The sequence below is a fragment of the Stegodyphus dumicola genome, chromosome 3 (genome assembly GCF_044657685.1).
Source record: "Stegodyphus dumicola isolate Sdum_Otavi_A_Nest chromosome 3, ASM4465768v1".
Lineage (NCBI taxonomy): Eukaryota > Metazoa > Arthropoda > Arachnida > Araneae > Eresidae > Stegodyphus > Stegodyphus dumicola.
The window spans coordinates 1784071-1801230 of record NC_140770.1 but is presented as its reverse complement, the minus strand read 5'-3'; the positions used below and the strand labels follow the sequence as shown (position 1 = coordinate 1801230).

Genomic DNA, 17160 nt, shown 5'->3' with positions numbered 1-17160 from the left:
AATGAGAATATCTATTCATTTCATTTATGCGATCATAATGGATTTTCAATCGTAGTTTTGGAAGTACTTTAAAATTATGCAATGAAGATATTAATCGTAAATTCACAATTTCTTTAGAAACTGCACTGTTAAAAACATAAATATTTTGGAATTTTATAATACTGAGAGATATTCAAAGACAGATCTCAATTTTCCCAAGAAATTGCCAAGAAAAAGGGTCATTATTACAAAGCTCAATATTACATGATTTTTCTACTTCCATTAAGCTTTACATATTGTTTTCTGTGCTAACTTGAATTAAATACAAATTTATTTTCGTGCATCGTGTTTAACCAGTTAATTTTGAATTTTCACTTTCATATGCTTAATATATTGTTTTCTCTGCTAACGTGAATTTATGTTACTTATTCTTTAATTACTTTGATTATATTCTTTAAATATCATGTTTACGCGGCTTACTTCCATGTGTTTTAATATCTCATAACCAACGCCCATCAACCATAGGTGAACTTGGCGAGTAAAACAGCAACGGCGCCAACGGGTTCTCTGTGGATGAAAATTCAGAATTTCTAAATCAATCAAACACATTCATGAAAACAAGCAATTTCAAAAGTCATTATAATAACAGTAGTCAAGAAAGCATAAAGTTACCAGCAAGAAATCTCTAACAAAGTTAAAGATCATCCATATAATCCAATTGCTATATTAATCAAAATAAATAAGAAATTCAGTACAAAGTCTGAAATCCACGAAACGGAAAAGTACCCAATTTTTCTTGTTAGTAATTGAATAATAAAGGTGTATGGTAACCTTATATGTTGACATTACGCTTGGCGATGATTACAGATTTAAGTTAAATGTGCTAAAAAAATGTTTACGAGGAAACATTTACCAAACATTTCTTTCCATGTGATAAAAATAGATTTTGTTGATGATACTCATAGACTCAAAGATTAAATTTATGGCTATTTGAATTAAGAATAATTGATTTGTTATTCACATAAACCCAGAACCAGCACCAGGGCTCGTATGGCTGCAGAGACTCGGAGAATTTAGGACCCACAGAGACTGCATCAAGCGGTAAGATATCTAGCGCCGGCCTTCAATAAGGCTGAAATATATGTGGGAATTTATTTATTCAGAACTCTAATAAGCCTTAAGCACGTGAAAGAAATAGACATAAGTATGATAAATAACAAAACTAATATAATTCAGGCATAATTGTCTCAGTGCGTGATAGAAGCAAGATAAAATTTAACAGAACAACTTGTCGTTAGTCGCCAAGCTCATGATGCATAGCCAAATATGTACAGTGAAGGATAGCTAAATTTGATGATGATAGCCACTAATTTTAAAGGTTTTCGGATATAGCAAAACAAAGGCGAAATTTTCCAATTAACGGATTTTGTAAAGAAATGTGGACAAGCTGTAATAAATGAGGATGATATAAAAGAAGTTTTCATTGTGATGACAATCCTTCTCAATCATCAATCAATTAATGAATGGCGAAATCTGTAGTATAGTTCTAGATCCAGAAAATACGCTACTGATAGTGAAGAAAGTGACAGAGAAGTTACTGACAACGAGAAAATTTTGATTGACAAATTAATCGGAATTCTCGAAACAGCAGTTACAGGACTTACACAATGTAACTAAGCAAAGGATATGCCTGTCTACAGAATTAAAGAGAATGTATTAGCGCAACAAACGGAGCAACTTAAACAACTTGCATTGAGAGAAATGTTTAATAAGGCAAACAAATCAATATTAAGCTTCTTCTTTTTTTTTTTTTTTTTTTTTTTTTTTTTTTTTTTTTTTTGTAAATTTTGATACCCTTTAGGTCATAAATACTTCATTATTTCACGAACTTTATCCATGTACACGTCGATCTATTTTCACTTAAAAAAAAAAAATCCCCGAATTTCACAAAAATAGCATTGTGCACTCTTTTAACTTTATCCATGTACACGTCGACCTATTTTCACTTAAAAAAAATCCCAGAATTGCACAAACTTGCATTGCACACTCCCTTTACTTTGTCCATGTACACATTGATATATTTACACTTAAAAAGTCAAAGGAGCACCAAATTCTACAATATAGGGGAAAAAAATGCAAAATCTCAATAAAATACATTTTAAACCAAAAAATAAAATAACATAGAAAAGAAAAAACATGTTATATATTTAAGCACTACCAAAAGCAAATATTCACTTACCATGATTTTCGAGTTCGCTTCGTACACCCCGAGCCACGTAAAAATCAAAATATCAATCATACTCAAATGATTTTTTTCAAACCAGGTACTCTTTCTGATCGAACACTTCACATAGTGACCATCTGAACTTTTCTTCCTACAAACCCATTCAAATCCATCTAAACGATTTTTACGTTCGACTAGACGCATATCCTTCCTACATACAAAACACTTATAATGGCTACTAAGTAAACCTACATTTACACACCAGTCAATTAAAGCTCTTTTCCCCTTTTGCTCCAAATTGTACAGAAACTTCAAATTAATCTTACTACATTCGGCCATTCTACTGTCTAAAGAATCAAACCAACACACACCACAAAAACGCTTACAAAACATCCCATGATTCAAAATTTCCCAGAATCATGCACCTGATTATGTCACAATAGGGTTTCCATAACATTCAACTACTCAGGCTACCATAAATGAAACAACAACTTGGTGATAAATCAAACAACAACTTCACCATAATACAAGGGGTACCTTAAAGTCTACTCTACCCCAATTTTTTTACTTGCTATTTTCAAGTTGGCAATTTTGAGAAACGTGCGGAGCAGTGGGTGATTCTGCACTCTCCCAGTTTGTCGCAAGGGCTCTTATAGGATTTTACCCAAATTTTAATTAACATAATCTAATATTTTAAAGTTGCAATTGCATAACATTATGGGAAGAAACGTATTCATGGAAAGGTTGTTTCACATTACGGAAAGCTTCTATCAATCTACAACTTTTATTTATTTTTAATTAAAACAAATTTTAAGACTATTTAACAGGAAGAAAGAAATAAAATAGAATGGAAATATCCCCATTATAAATAATCAATAAAGATCCTGAATTATTAAAAAAAAAGTGTGGAAATTTTTCTCTTCCTAAATATTTAACATTACTGGATAAATAGTAGCATTTAGGCTGATTAGCATATTTCAGCTAAATATCCACTGTATCCTTAATTCTTACTCATCTATTACAATATAAATATACCTAAGTTTGAAAAATAATATTAGGTACTTTTCCGTTTTGCCGGCACAAACGATAAAGTCGCCAATAATGGTACAAGTGATGCCAAACGGAATATCTTCGCTGGCAAACTTTTACCCTTCATTTTCAAAACAAGTCGCAGCCATTTCTTATCAGATTGATTGTTTCTTTCAATACTGACATACAATTACATAGAATTTTTACAAGATAGTTAAATTTTTTGCCCTAAGACCATTCGCGGTAATTAATTACGATGCAATCACACTTCTCACCTGAACGCAAAGATATAGAAAAGGAAAATCAAGGGTTAAATTCATCAAATCTAATGAGAATGCACTAGCGAAGTAAAGCACTGCGGTTTTACATAATTTCTGAGTAAGCTATTCGTACGAATTAAAATAATTCTTGCATTTGAACTTGTATTCCATAAGATTTAACTTGAAATTAATGTAGATAATTACTGAGAGAATTATATTTTTGTAGCGTAGTTTACATGAGATAAGATCACTTGGGGTCACGTGATATGAACCGGCGAATCAGGATGAAAGCAAAGTAAATTCTTAAATTAATGTCTTTTTACAAATTTATTGTCTTTATTTATTGGTTTTTTACAAAATTTTAAACCATACTAAAATGCTTATGCCTTCAAAATAAAAAATTCTTAAAACTAACATTGGTTAAATTTTTTATGTGTATACGGTATGTTGCTGCCAATAAAGTCTGCTTGGCGAGATTTGCGCCGGCGAAATGGAAAAGTACCCAATATTATAATTAAATTGTCTTGGACTAAATATCTCACAAGATTAGTAAAGTTCTGCTTCAAGTAAGAGAAAAGCAGTTATGTAATTAATTGATAATACTGTATTATATTCTACAAGACATCTTTGTGTGTTTTCCAAGAGGTTTCACCTTTCAAATTCTGCCCTGCTTCAGAAAATATGTTATAGTGTCAAAAGCTGTTAAATACATGATTTTAGAAATTTTCAGAAAGATCATTTCAAAAATTTGGTTAATCTTTGGAACATGGTAACAGGTAGTTTGGTGACATTTTGGTAAGGTGATAAAGGTTACTAGCTAGGATTTTAGCAATAATCTGAGAAGTACACAGTTCGAATCACAGATTATTTTGTCTCAGAGAAATGAGAGATCATGAGACATGTCATGTGACATTTTCCGGAAAATTCCAAACAGGATTTTAGCTAATAAGCACTTAGAAACAATTTCGCTGCTAAAGTGCAGAATCGCCCACTTATTTGTTTGGTGCTTTTTACAAGAGTAAGAAGAATTGGATTTTTGTAATTTTTTTTTTTTTAATTTTTATTTTTTAAGTGAAAATAGGTCAATGTGTACATGGATAAAGTCATTTTTGTGTGCGCAATACCAAAGTGTGCACAATGCCATTTTTGTGCAATTCTGGGATTTTTTTTAAGTTATAATAGGTTGATGTGTACATAGATATCGTGTATATGCAATTCTTAAAAACGCAGCAAGCAGTGGGCGATTCTACACTTCCTCCCAATTTCGCACCTAATCTTCGTCATGATTAAGCACTTTTGTTCCATAAAAGTTCTAGCATAAGCGTAATTCGGCTACCAGATTGTTGGAAAAAATTTTGAGTAAAAAAAAAAAATAAAATAAAACATGGCTTTACTTCGTGAAAACAAAATGGCATCCAAAAAAAAAAAAACTAGCAGGTTGCTGTAGCAGGGATGGTCGCCAAAGTTTCGCCAAGTTACCATAATCCGAAGATTCACCAAAAATTTTACTAAAAAATTCCCTTTTTCTACTTGCAAACTAATAACAAATTTAAGAGTTTCTAGTTTATTTACAGTGTGAGCTCCATCTAAGGTATTTTGTGCGTTATGGCATTTTGTCCCATTTTTAACGAGCATTTTAAGCTAAACATACGGTTCTGAAGAATAATGGTCAACTTAATATAACATGTGACATGACGAAAATATAGTCAGCCTATTTTTGAACTTATACTTAACATCTGGATTTATTGTAAAATGAAGACTAAGAAAACGCATAATTCAAGGAAACTAACATTTTATACTTTTAGTTTCGCACATTTAAATATTCTGGCACTTTTTTAGGAAACTACACATATTCGATTACATTTGGATATCAAACATTTTACTTTAATTGTATATTGAATTCCTACATACAAACAGATCACGAATATAAATATTTTCGCTCTAGTGTAGAACTGAGTGCCCCTTCGCTTCACGACAACTTTTTTAAATTTTGGCGATGAAACCTTACTTCTGGTTACCATGATAGTTTTAACTCTGTTTTAGCTTCCTGATTTTATTTAAATGAAAATAGATTGATGTGTACATGGGCAAATTTAAGGCAGTGCGCAATGCCTAGTTTGTGCAATTCTAGGATTTTTTTTTTAAGTGAAAACAGATCAATGTGTTCATGGACACAGAGTCTGTACAATTCTTTGACTTCTTATTTTTGTTTTGTGTAGCGACCATCAAGAAATTGTACCTTCCTGGTGCCGATCTTGGCATCAAAAAAAGAATCGCCAAAAAACAAGGGGCACCCAATTGTAAACTTTTACCAATATTTTGTGTATTTGAAAAAATATATATATAAGTGAATACATACACAGCAAGCCTTTTGAAGCGTTCTTCTTCATCACCCGCATCAATATCCATTGAAGTCTCGGAACTTTTAAAAAGAAAAGCACACGGTAAATAACACATTTGTTCATTGGCGCAAACACAACCAGCGAATCAGCTTTACGTTTCAACGTTGCCAAATCGCGCAATTTTCGACAAAACTATGCTGCCAAACTATGCATTCACGTGCTTGCGTTTTTGGGAAATTTTCCCTGCTCTTTTTTCTTAAACGCACATATGTTAAAATAACTTTTCTATTAAAATTAATTTATAATAAAAAGATCTTGCCCCCCAGATGGTATAGTGTTTAGGAGCTACTCTAATTTTTCATTATTTAATTTCTTCAAATATAATGCAAGACTCTAACATTTGGTGGCAACAGTTTGAAAAGTAAAACGAACATTTATAATAGTGATTCAACGGGGAGATCAGAGATCATTATTCGTTAAGTAGTGTTCGACCCGAGGGCCTTTACCACTACATGTTTATCAATCCCCTAAGGACCTGTAAAAGTTCGTTAAATTCCATAAACTGGAAAAGTCGTATGCATTTGTAATAAAAGTGCAAAGTCTTCAGTTGCGAAGAAGTTGATCAGGGGTGACGCTGTAGCCTTGGCTACTAATGTTTAAAATTAATTTATGACTAGTAACAGCATGAATTATAAACAAATAGCTAAGTTATTGCATTTTATTTTCCAGCTATCGAAATGCGACGCTACGAGCAACGTTTTGAAACCAAAACCTAGCAATCATGAATCAGAACTAGAACTAATTGCCATTCAGCATAAAGAAATTTAAATATAAATATGAATATTAACAAAATATTAAAGTTAATTTTATAAAATAATTAAACACATGAACAAATATATGAAATAAAAAATAATTATTTCTCATGCAATAACTGGGCCACTACACTACTCCCCCACCAGTAACTAAGTTACGTTACGAAGATGGAGAAATAGGTAGTAACTAGTATTGCAGTGTTAACCACTATCAAAATAATTTAGTCAGTCCTTGAATCTAACAGGTAAACGTATAGTTCTGCCTGTGCGAGAAGGTTTTTGATTCACATCCGAATTTGAGTCCGGTCTCTGCAAATTACTGTAGTCAGGTTGTATCAACTGAGAATTTTCCTCAGCTAAAATATATGCTGGTTTCAGGCGATCCAGGGATACATTAACATGTTTTCCTTTTGTGCTAATAGTAAAATATTTGTCCTTGCGATCAATAACAGGAAATGGTCCTTCATAAGGAGGTTCCAAAGGTTTTTTTTATCCGATCTATTCGCTGAAACACATGAGAACAAGTTTTTAAGTCTTTATGGACAAATATCGGTTCAGATGAATTTTTACGAATTAGTCTCGGTCCAACAACTTCCATCTGTTTCTGGAGTTTATTAGCAAAAGTCTCCGATGCTGTCTGGATACTTGGTTCGCTGAAAAACTCGCCAGGAAGTCTGAGACTCTGGCCATAAACTACTTGCGCAATAGAATGATTGGTATCTTCTTGAATAGTGCTGTTGAATAGTTTACAAACCCAAAAGTACTGTTGGTAACGTGTCCGTCCAAGATATGTTGTTGTGGGCTTTTAATGCTGTTTTCAATGTTCGATGAAGGCGCTCAACATTGCCATTACACGAGGGGTGGTAGGCAGTAGTGTGTTGTAAATTGATGCCACAGATTTTGGACAAAGCTCGTAATGTATCACTTTTAAATTGGGATCCACGATCACTAATGAGTTTACTTGGCGTTCCGAAACGCGCAATCCAGTTGCTATAAAAGGTTCTTGCGACGTTCTCAGCAGAAATATTTTCTAAAGGAATTGCTTCCATCCAATTCGAAAATCTATCTATGCAAGTAAGACAATAAATATTCCCTTTAGATGGTGGAAGTGGTCCTATGAGATCGATATGGATGACAGAAAATCTTCCTGGTGATACTTCAAACTCACCTAATTTTGTTTTGGTGTGCCGATTGATTTTAGCTTTTTGGCAATGAATGCAGGTTCTTGTCCACAACTGTACATCTTTTTTTATGTTAGGCCAAATGAATTTTGATGTCATTAATTTCATAGTCGATTTTATTCCTGGATGTGATAAACCATGAATTCTTTGAAAGACGTGTTTTCTGAAAGCCTGAGGAATATACGGCCGAACATGTTTAGTTGATGTATCACACCACAAATATTTCCCCGATGGTAGAGAACATTGCTTGAAATTCAAGGAAGTAGTGGTTTGCAAACTCTTCAGTTCTTCATCTTGAGTTTGTTCATCAGCTATTTTATCATAATCTATCGATGAAATTTCATTAACTCTAGATAACGTATCCGCCACAATATTATTCTCACCTTTTAAATATTTGATATCAGTCGAAACCTGGGAGATGTATTGAAGTTGGCGAGCATGTCTAGGTGTTGCTTTGTCAAGTTTTTGACGAAAGGCGAATATTAAGGGCTTGTGATCTGTATAAATTGTAAATACTCTTCCTTCTAGATAATGCTTAAAGTGTCTAACTGAAAGATATATGCTTAATAGTTCTCTATCACAGGTGCTATATTTTTGCTGAGTATCACTTAATTTTTTAGAAAAAAATGCTATTGGCTTCCACGAGGAGTTTTCATATTGTTGCAACACTGAGCCAATCGCCGTATCTGAAGCATCTGTAAATAACGCCAGAGGTAATTCAGAATTGGGAAAAGACAACAGTGCCGTGTTCACCAGGTCATTCTTGCACGTTTCAAACTGTTTTTCAGCTTCTTCAGTCCATTCGATTTTACGTTTGTCCCTCTTTTTAGCTCCCTTGAGATACGCATGTAACAATGCTTGATTCTTCGCTGCATCCTTTATATAACGACGATAAAAGTTAAGTATTCCAAGAAAGGTTCTAAGTTCATGAATTGTTTCTGGTCGTTTGTAGTTAGTAATAGCTTGAACTCTTTCTGGCAAAGGACGGGAACCCTTAGGTGTAATTAGGTAGCCTAGAAACTCGATTTGGGGAACAGCAAAGACAGATTTTGAAACATTAATTCTTAACCCAAATGTATGTAATCTTTCGAAAACTAATTTAAGGTGATTTTCGTGTTCTTCATGGGTACTGGATGCAATGAGTATATCGTCTAAATAGGGAAAAACGAATTCTAATCCTCTAAAGACTTCGTGAATAAATCTTTGGAACGTTGCAGGAGCATTTTTTAAACCGAAACTCATTACATTAAATTCGTATAAACCGAAAGGAGTGATGATAGCCGTTTTACATTTGTCTTCTTCTGCAATGGGAATTTGAAAATAAGCTTTGAATAAATCAATTTTAGAAAAAATATTTGTACCTCTTAAAATATGATGAAAATCTTCAATGCGAGGAATTGGGTATCGATCAGGTATCGTCTGCGCATTCAATCGTCGGTAGTCTCCGCAAGGACGATATGAACCATCCTTTTTCGTAACAAGGTGCAAGGGGCTTGACCACTGGGAGTTTGATGGACGAATTATTCCATTGTCAAGCATAAATTTAAATTCCTCTTTAGCTATAGCTAAGCGTTTTGGATCGAGCTGTCGTGCCTTTGAATAAACGGGTTGACCAACAGTCGAAATAAAATGTGTAACACCATGTTTAATTTGTGTAGGAAAAAGGTTAGGTTTAGAAATTTCGGGATATTTCGACAGTAAATCGAAAATTTTTATGGATTTATTTAATGTGGTTACTGAGTAATCACTGGAAATAGCAGCGACATCACACTGGACACAAAGCTGTGTTACGCCATCAATTAATTTTTTCTTATTTATATCGACAAGCAATTTATATTTGTGAAGAAAGTCAGCTCCTAAAATACCTTTTGTGACATCAGCAATTATGAATGGAAACTGAAAATCACGACGTAATCCCAAATCAAGAGTTAGCGTTTTTATGCCATAAGTGGAAATATCTGTGCCATTAGCTGCATACAGTTTATATTCAGTTTTACATTTATTCTGTGAAGTAGCAGGAATTATGCTTACGTCAGCTCCGCTATCAATAAGAAAGTGCAAATTTGATCTTCGGTCACGAACGAATAAACGAAATTTGCGACAATCCTTCATATTTTCTGCAGCAGCGTTTGCCGCTGAACCTACTGCAGATTCGAGTTTTCCTGGTTTTTGAAATCGTTTTTTACCCAAGCACACGGAGGCTTGCATTTCTCTAGAATGAATTTTGCTCCAAAACGAAAGTGATAAAAACAAAATTTGCCAGTAGGGTCATATCGTTTACGAGGTTGGCTTCGAGATCGTGAACGTGAATTACGTAAATCCGAGTCCCTTCGTCTTGAGCGAATGGTTACTTGATCAATTTTTTGTTCAAGAAAGGTAATTCTTTGCAACAAATCATTTGCGGGAACAGAAGGAGCATTAGTACTAAATACTTCTGGTTTCCGATTCATATCACTAATTTTATCTGCCATAGACGCTAACTTGGTTACATCTTCATCACTAACTAATAATATATTTTTTATGGCGTCAGGTAGCTTCTCCAGCCATAAAGTTTTGATTAGATTTTCAGACACATCTGTAGTAGCAACTGATCTCAACTTCTGCAAACGTTGGCTTGGTTTCATGTCTCCAAGTTCGATACCAGTAATCAAACGTTTAATCCGTACATTTTCACTTTCTTTGAATAAATGTAATAACCTAATTTTAGCATCCGAATATTTTGTGGCACTATCGTTCGTTACAATGTCCCAAATATTTTCGACGAACTTAGGTTCAAGCTGTGAAACTAAATAATTAAATTTCGTTTCTTCTGAAACGATATTTCTAAGTTTGAACTGAGCTTCAACTTGAAAAAACCATATTTCCGGTTTATCAATCCAAAAAGGAGGTATTTTCACACTCACCTTATGAAGCTCCGGTGACTGTATCGTATCTTTCATAGCAGTTTCAGAAGAGTCATTTGTTGACATTTCGAAAATTAATCAGGGTCACCACGATGTAGCCTTGGCTACTAATGTTTAAAATTAATTTATGACTAGTAACAGCATGAATTATAAACAAATAGCTAAGTTATTGCATTTTATTTTCCAGCTATCGAAATGCGACGCTACGAGCAACGTTTTGAAACCAAAACCTAGCAATCATGAATCAGAACTAGAACTAGTTGCCATTCAGCATAAAGAAATTTAAATATAAATATGAATATTAACAAAATATTAAAGTTAATTTTATAAAATAATTAAACACATGAACAAATATATGAAATAAAAAATAATTATTTCTCATGCAATAACTGGGTCACTACAACGCCATATATCGGCCACAGATGAAGTTTTCGTTGGATAAGCTATAATAGCAACTAATAATTTTGGCATATCTTTTACACATTATCGTAGATTTGACACAGTATCGTACAGTAAAAATGGAAAATAATATATACAAGTCCCAGAACTTTTTTTTCTTTCGTCTGAGGCGAAAGTACCTATATCTTAATACTCATAGGGAAGGAGACGCGTATTTCCAAACCCTACCCCACTTTTCAAATTTTTGACGTCACGGAAATATCGACTAGTTTGGCAAGACGCCTACCCCACTTTTGACTACTACGGTGCGCTTTCGAAAGAATTGTGCTCCTGAATAGTGTGTTTAGGTGCTAATTGTGAGATTTTCGCAATTTAAATTATTATGAGTGGAAATTTACGCAAAATCTTTAGTGAATGGTTATTGTTTAACGCCGTAGTGTATTTGAGGAAAGAGGAGAATAATTCACTGCTGATGTATACATTAACAGTATGAAAAGTCTGGAAGGTGATAAATGCAATCGGCAATAAATGTGCTGCATTTCATCGCAAAATTCAGCGACGCCAGTAAAATAAACGAAAGTGTTTGAAAAACTTATCCACATCTGAAGCCACTATACAAAAATTATATGTGTGCCAATACAGCAATTTAAATAATAAAAAAAAAAAATTGCAGAAAACTTCAGATCAAGGAATAAGAATTGCAGTGCCTCTATGTGCTTAAAAACTACGAAGCATTCTGCAGACTTTCGTGCCAAAATCAAGTTTGACAAATAGATTAATACATTTTATTGTTTCTTTTAGTGTATATATTTCAAAATTATTAAAATAACTTGAACAGTTTATTGCTGTTCAAGTTGCTTAAAACAGCAATAAAGTTCATTTATAAAGATACACAAGGAACTTCATAATTCATTGCTTTGATGAACAACTGAAATTTACTAAATTACCTAACTTTATAACATTAAATATCTTTGTAACTGTGTTATTATGCTCTGTTTTATAAAAGCTTCTTAACTAGTTCTAAAAGCTAACTACTAACTAAAAGCTTAGTTACTTACTATTCATTTGTTATACATTAAAATATTTTCTGATTTATTTACTAAATGTATTAAGAATTTCCATACATGCTTGTGCAGTGTGAATGCATGTTTGTGTAATGAACTTTGATTTTCATGAACGAAAAAGAAATACAATCTCCGAATAAGTGTTTTCCAGTTCCTGTGTTTAGCTGTAAAAGTAAATTCACTTCAAGTATGTGTCTGTGTAATTTTGACGATGTAAATGCTGAAATGTATGTATAGTAAAAACTCGACAAAAAAAATATCCGGAAAGCTCTTGAAATTTTGGATAGCCGAGCATATAAAAAATGAAATATTGTAATAAGTGAATAACTTTGAGTGTAAACATCCAGCTTTAGCTATTTCCTGGTCCACATGTCAAACAGAAGTTAGACGAGTAAAATCCAATACATATTATCAACAATAATACAAGATCCTTCAGACTATATATAGACCATTTCCATCAATAAAAAGAATAATAATGTCATCCGCTTTCTCAAAATAAATCTTCAAAGAGAGAAGACCGTCACCGACCAACTAAGTCAGTATCAAGTAGATTATCTGGCAGATTTTATTATAACACAAGAATCTTATTGCATCACTGGCAGACTAGGAAAAATTCCAAATAACTGGACAATTATTCAACGTCATGCTTGAACCGGTGTTTTATCTCCTCGTACAGCCATATTCATTCCAAACAATAAATGGAATTCTACAATAATGATTAATACTCGAGATATAATCACAATTTTAATCAATACTAATGCATCTCAGCTTCTTATTACTAGTATCTATATATCTCCGTCAAAAATCCAAATCAAAACTTATCCATACTAAATGAAATCTTACAACAATAATAATAGTCGCATGTTATTAGTGGAGACTTTAACTCCCATAGTACTTAATGGGGATACTTACAAACCGATCAGAGGAGACCACAGAGGAGAAATACTTGAAGAATTTTTAAATGCAAACAATCTCATTCTACATAATCATTTTACTGACCGACCTACCTTTGATAATACCTACAATAAAGATTGGACTGATCTTCTTATTTCTGCAACACATCTTGATAATAAAATTAACAACAGATCAATACTAGATGAACACTGAATCTGATAACAAATATATCTCTTTTGATATAACTGAATATACGTCCTTTACTGCACTTACAAGATATAAAATCAATAATAACAAAGAAAAGAAATTTCAACAAAAGTTCAATTCAATTTCAAATGACTTTCTAAATTCTATTATTCTGTGTACAAAAAAAAAAAAAAAAAAAAAAAAAAAAAAAAAAAAAAAAAAAACAGAACTTAATAATATTACCAAGGAACTTATCAGAAAGTTTCAAGATACCTAAGAACGTACCTTCTTCAAAAGATCATCAATTCCCATTATAAAAATCAACTGGTGACGAAAGAACTCCGCAAAGAAACACACAAAACACGAGCATTACGAAGAAATCTCAAATCATCGCAAAATGATGAAGAACGACTAAACCGACTTCAAAAATACAAAAAACGAAAAGCCTCATATAAAAAGCAAATAATGTCTGCAAAGCTTTAAGCATAGTGCAACTATTGTTCAAACAACCAGTATACGTATGGCTCATTGTACAAAATTGAAACCAACAAAATCTTCCACCCAACGCAACTTACAGTCACTAATACGGGAAATAATGATAAAAATGTTACGAAGATCACTTTAGAAAACATCCTAGATGTTATTCTACCAAACGAACGCATATATGATGATTCAACTGAACAAAGATTAATTCGTTTTAATCTACTTCCACGAAAATGATATCCCATTTACATCCATGAAACTCAATCGAATTATTGAAAAACTCAATAACAAAAATGCTCCTGGACCAGATAGAATCTGCATTCAAATTATACATAAAAGCTCTTGGAGAAATTCTTGAACGTTGTATTATAGGAAGACTTGAATACCAATTTCAACATCAAAATTTCATCAAGGAAAATCAGTATGGATTTAGGCAGCAAAAATCTACCATTCATGCAACCAGTGCAGTCCTACATCAAATCGATGTTAATAAAATCAATAACCTACACTCCGCAATAATCAGCTTAGATCTTGAATCAGCCTTTGATTCATTATGGCGGCCTTCAATTAAAGAAGCACTTAGAAATATTGAATGTAATTATAATATCTATCAAATAACAAATAATTTCCTTGATAATCGCCATAATCTCATTTTATATAATAATACTTTAATCAGAAGAAAACAAGTTCGTGGATGTTCACAAGGCGCATGTATGAGCGCAGAATTATGGAATATTACATTTAATAAAATTATAAAAAGTGCCTGTCTTCCTTTTCCTAAAATTACTGCTTTCGCCGATGATGCCGCATTTGTTATCAGTGGAAGGTCCTACTTAATCCTTCGAAGAAATTGTCAAGAAATAATAGCCATATTCCAGCAAAAATGCAAGAAAATTAAACTTGAAATTTAATCCTTCAAATCTAGAATCATGACAAATAATAAACCTGGATAAAATCTTACTAAGCAACTTTCTGTTAAAACAAATGGCGAAAAAAATCAAGCATACTAAATCAATCAAATACCTAGGAAATTATAATACATGAAAACAACATCTTATCGAATATCTCAAAGAACTTAAAATTCGCACACATTCTATAAGTCAAAATCTTCGACATGTGCATGGCACAAACTGAGGTTTAAATCGCCATATCACCAAATTACTATGTCGTACAGTAATAACCAAAATGATTACCTACGGCTCTGCCATCTGGGCATTCCCTATAACCACAAGAAAAAAAAATTCTTACCTCAACACAACGACAATTTAATCTTAATATTTCCAGAGGCTTTCGAAATACCTCCACAACTACTCTTAATATCTTAGCTGGAACTATTCCACTCCATGTCGAATCCATTCAGGAAGCAATTGATTCTACAATATATGAACTTCGCCATAATATTACTTATAACAAAACCATATATATCACAGAGGATTACGAAATGTGCCCTGCTCCTTACAATAGACATCTCCTGCTGTATCACACACAAAAATAAAAACAGCAATAAACACTAAAACTAAAAACAATTCAATTGAAGTATTTAATTATAGAATCAAATATTAATACTGACCGTTAATCTGCCATCTATGCTATCTCTAACCCAGAAAATCAGACTTCTATTGTTTATGACATCAATAACCTCTCTAAAACAACAGATAATTTAAAAATTCATATATCATGGATACGAGGCCATAGTAGAAATGCCGGTAACTTAACATTTGACAAACTTGCAAAGAAGCTGTTCCTAATCAAGAAAGCAATTTTCTATATACGAAATTTCCCAAATCTTATCTTCGACTGCCCATAAAAGAACAAATTACCCAAATATGCCAAGAACAATGGAATAACGCATCTACAGGTCGATGAAATTACTAGTTCTACCCCTATTGGAATACTGACGCCAAGAGTACATAATCCTTTTTAACATGTAATAGTACTGGCCATGGGCCATATCGTGTTTATTTTCATCAAAGAAACTTAATAGACACTGACTTCTGTATATGCTGCTAGAAAGGAGACAGTGATCACTATCTTTTCTCATCTCCTCTCAAGAAAACGTTTCATATTCGCGCACCCAGAAATATTGATATATAATTCAAAAGAACAAACAGCAAACTTCAACATCTTCATTCTAATATGAAACAAATTCACCAAAACGTAACACAATTGGATTAAATCTATGCATAGTAACCCCATCTACAACAGACGAAATATAACAAAATATTTAATTTTCACCTTTGTAGAATTTTAAGATAATTATCGATCTTTGTCACAAATACTTATTTGTACTGATCGTAATAAAAAAAGCCTTGCAAAATCCATAATAAACAGAATGAAATATAAAAATTGAGTCGTCAGAGTAAACTAGAACTGAAAAGGTGAGTCATGATATTAATTTGCTGTGTCATGACAAAAATGAGCTATGAATATTGTATGAGTCATGTAAAATATATGAACTTAAACGAGAAACTTTTTATGATCTCTGTAATCATGAACACTTTAGTCACTTATGAACTCTGCCTAATGAATACTGAAAACTATTTGTGATCATGAACTCTAAAATAAAATTTTATTCTCTTCTACATGTTATACTTCTATTTTATTAATTTTATTATATGATATATCATATATTATCCTATACTTTAGCACTTTATTCAAAATTATAATTTTATTATATGATATATTATGTACTATTCTATACTTTATGTATTAAGCTATATTTTATTTCCTATATTTTAAGTATTATTCAGTATTTGTCATGATATATTCGGTTTTAGCATTTTATTCTAAATTTGGAAAATTCAAAATTTTGTTATAATGGCACATTATGTGTTATTGTATACTTGATGTATTATTCTACATATATTTTTCTTCTATTTTAAGAATTATTCCAAATTTGCCATATGATATCTCTACATATAATAAAAGAAAGAGTCTGTCTGTGTGTTGTGTGTGTTTCTTTCGTTCGCGCTGCGCGTAAGCTAATAGACAGAGGGCTACAAAATTTGCTACATGAGGTGTATCTAGACAAGGGCCAGTGCACCTCGAAGCGATTTTTTCGAAATTCGAATTCGAATTTTTTTTTATTTTATGTTTTGTGACGAAACCGCGTCATTTTGAGACATAATGGGCTATAGGAAAGCGAGATTTTACTCTACACACTCCATTTTCAAATCGTCATGAAACGTAAGCACTTAGATATTTTACGAACTTAAAATAAATTTCTTGTTTCAATAAATCGATTAAATACGAATTTATTTAACAAATGGAGCTTAACACATTTTCAACGGGATATTTTCTAAAAATGTTTATTTTTAAAAATGTACAGTTTATTTTTCTTTGATTTTTGGACACGTTAAACATTCATCCTTGCGACTGCTTTTACAAAAAACTTTTGGAAAACT

The 17160-nt window shown here is 32.4% G+C and overlaps 2 protein-coding genes and 1 long non-coding RNA gene across 11 annotated transcripts in view; 1 reads left to right on the top strand and 2 right to left on the bottom strand.

Annotated features, from left to right (window-relative positions):
- Nucleotides 1-8050, bottom strand: part of LOC146997884 (uncharacterized) — a 135301-nt gene extending 127251 nt beyond the window's left edge. The window contains exons 1-2 of one of the 7 annotated variants that reach the window (XR_015040090.1): nucleotides 5852-8029; nucleotides 460-546 (exon numbers count right to left, since the gene is read on the bottom strand). Coding sequence is in view for 2 of the 7 variants with exons in the window: in XM_085812510.1 (XP_085668636.1) it covers nucleotides 5852-5949 (98 nt within the window). In the remaining 5 variants the exon portion in view is untranslated. Of the gene's footprint in view, nucleotides 1-459; nucleotides 547-5851 lie in introns of all 7 variants that reach the window. The other 6 variants (XR_015040088.1, XR_015040087.1, XR_015040089.1 and 3 more) reach the window with 6 other exon arrangements.
- The window catches only part of LOC146997883 (uncharacterized), a 144324-nt gene that overhangs the window by 98748 nt on the left and 28416 nt on the right, over nucleotides 1-17160 (top strand). The window lies entirely within an intron of this gene.
- On the bottom strand, nucleotides 1774-5844 carry LOC146997885 (uncharacterized). Its single transcript, XR_015040093.1, has 2 exons — nucleotides 1976-5844; nucleotides 1774-1889 (listed from the first exon to the last, which is right to left on the bottom strand). It is a non-coding gene; the product is annotated as an uncharacterized LOC146997885 (long non-coding RNA).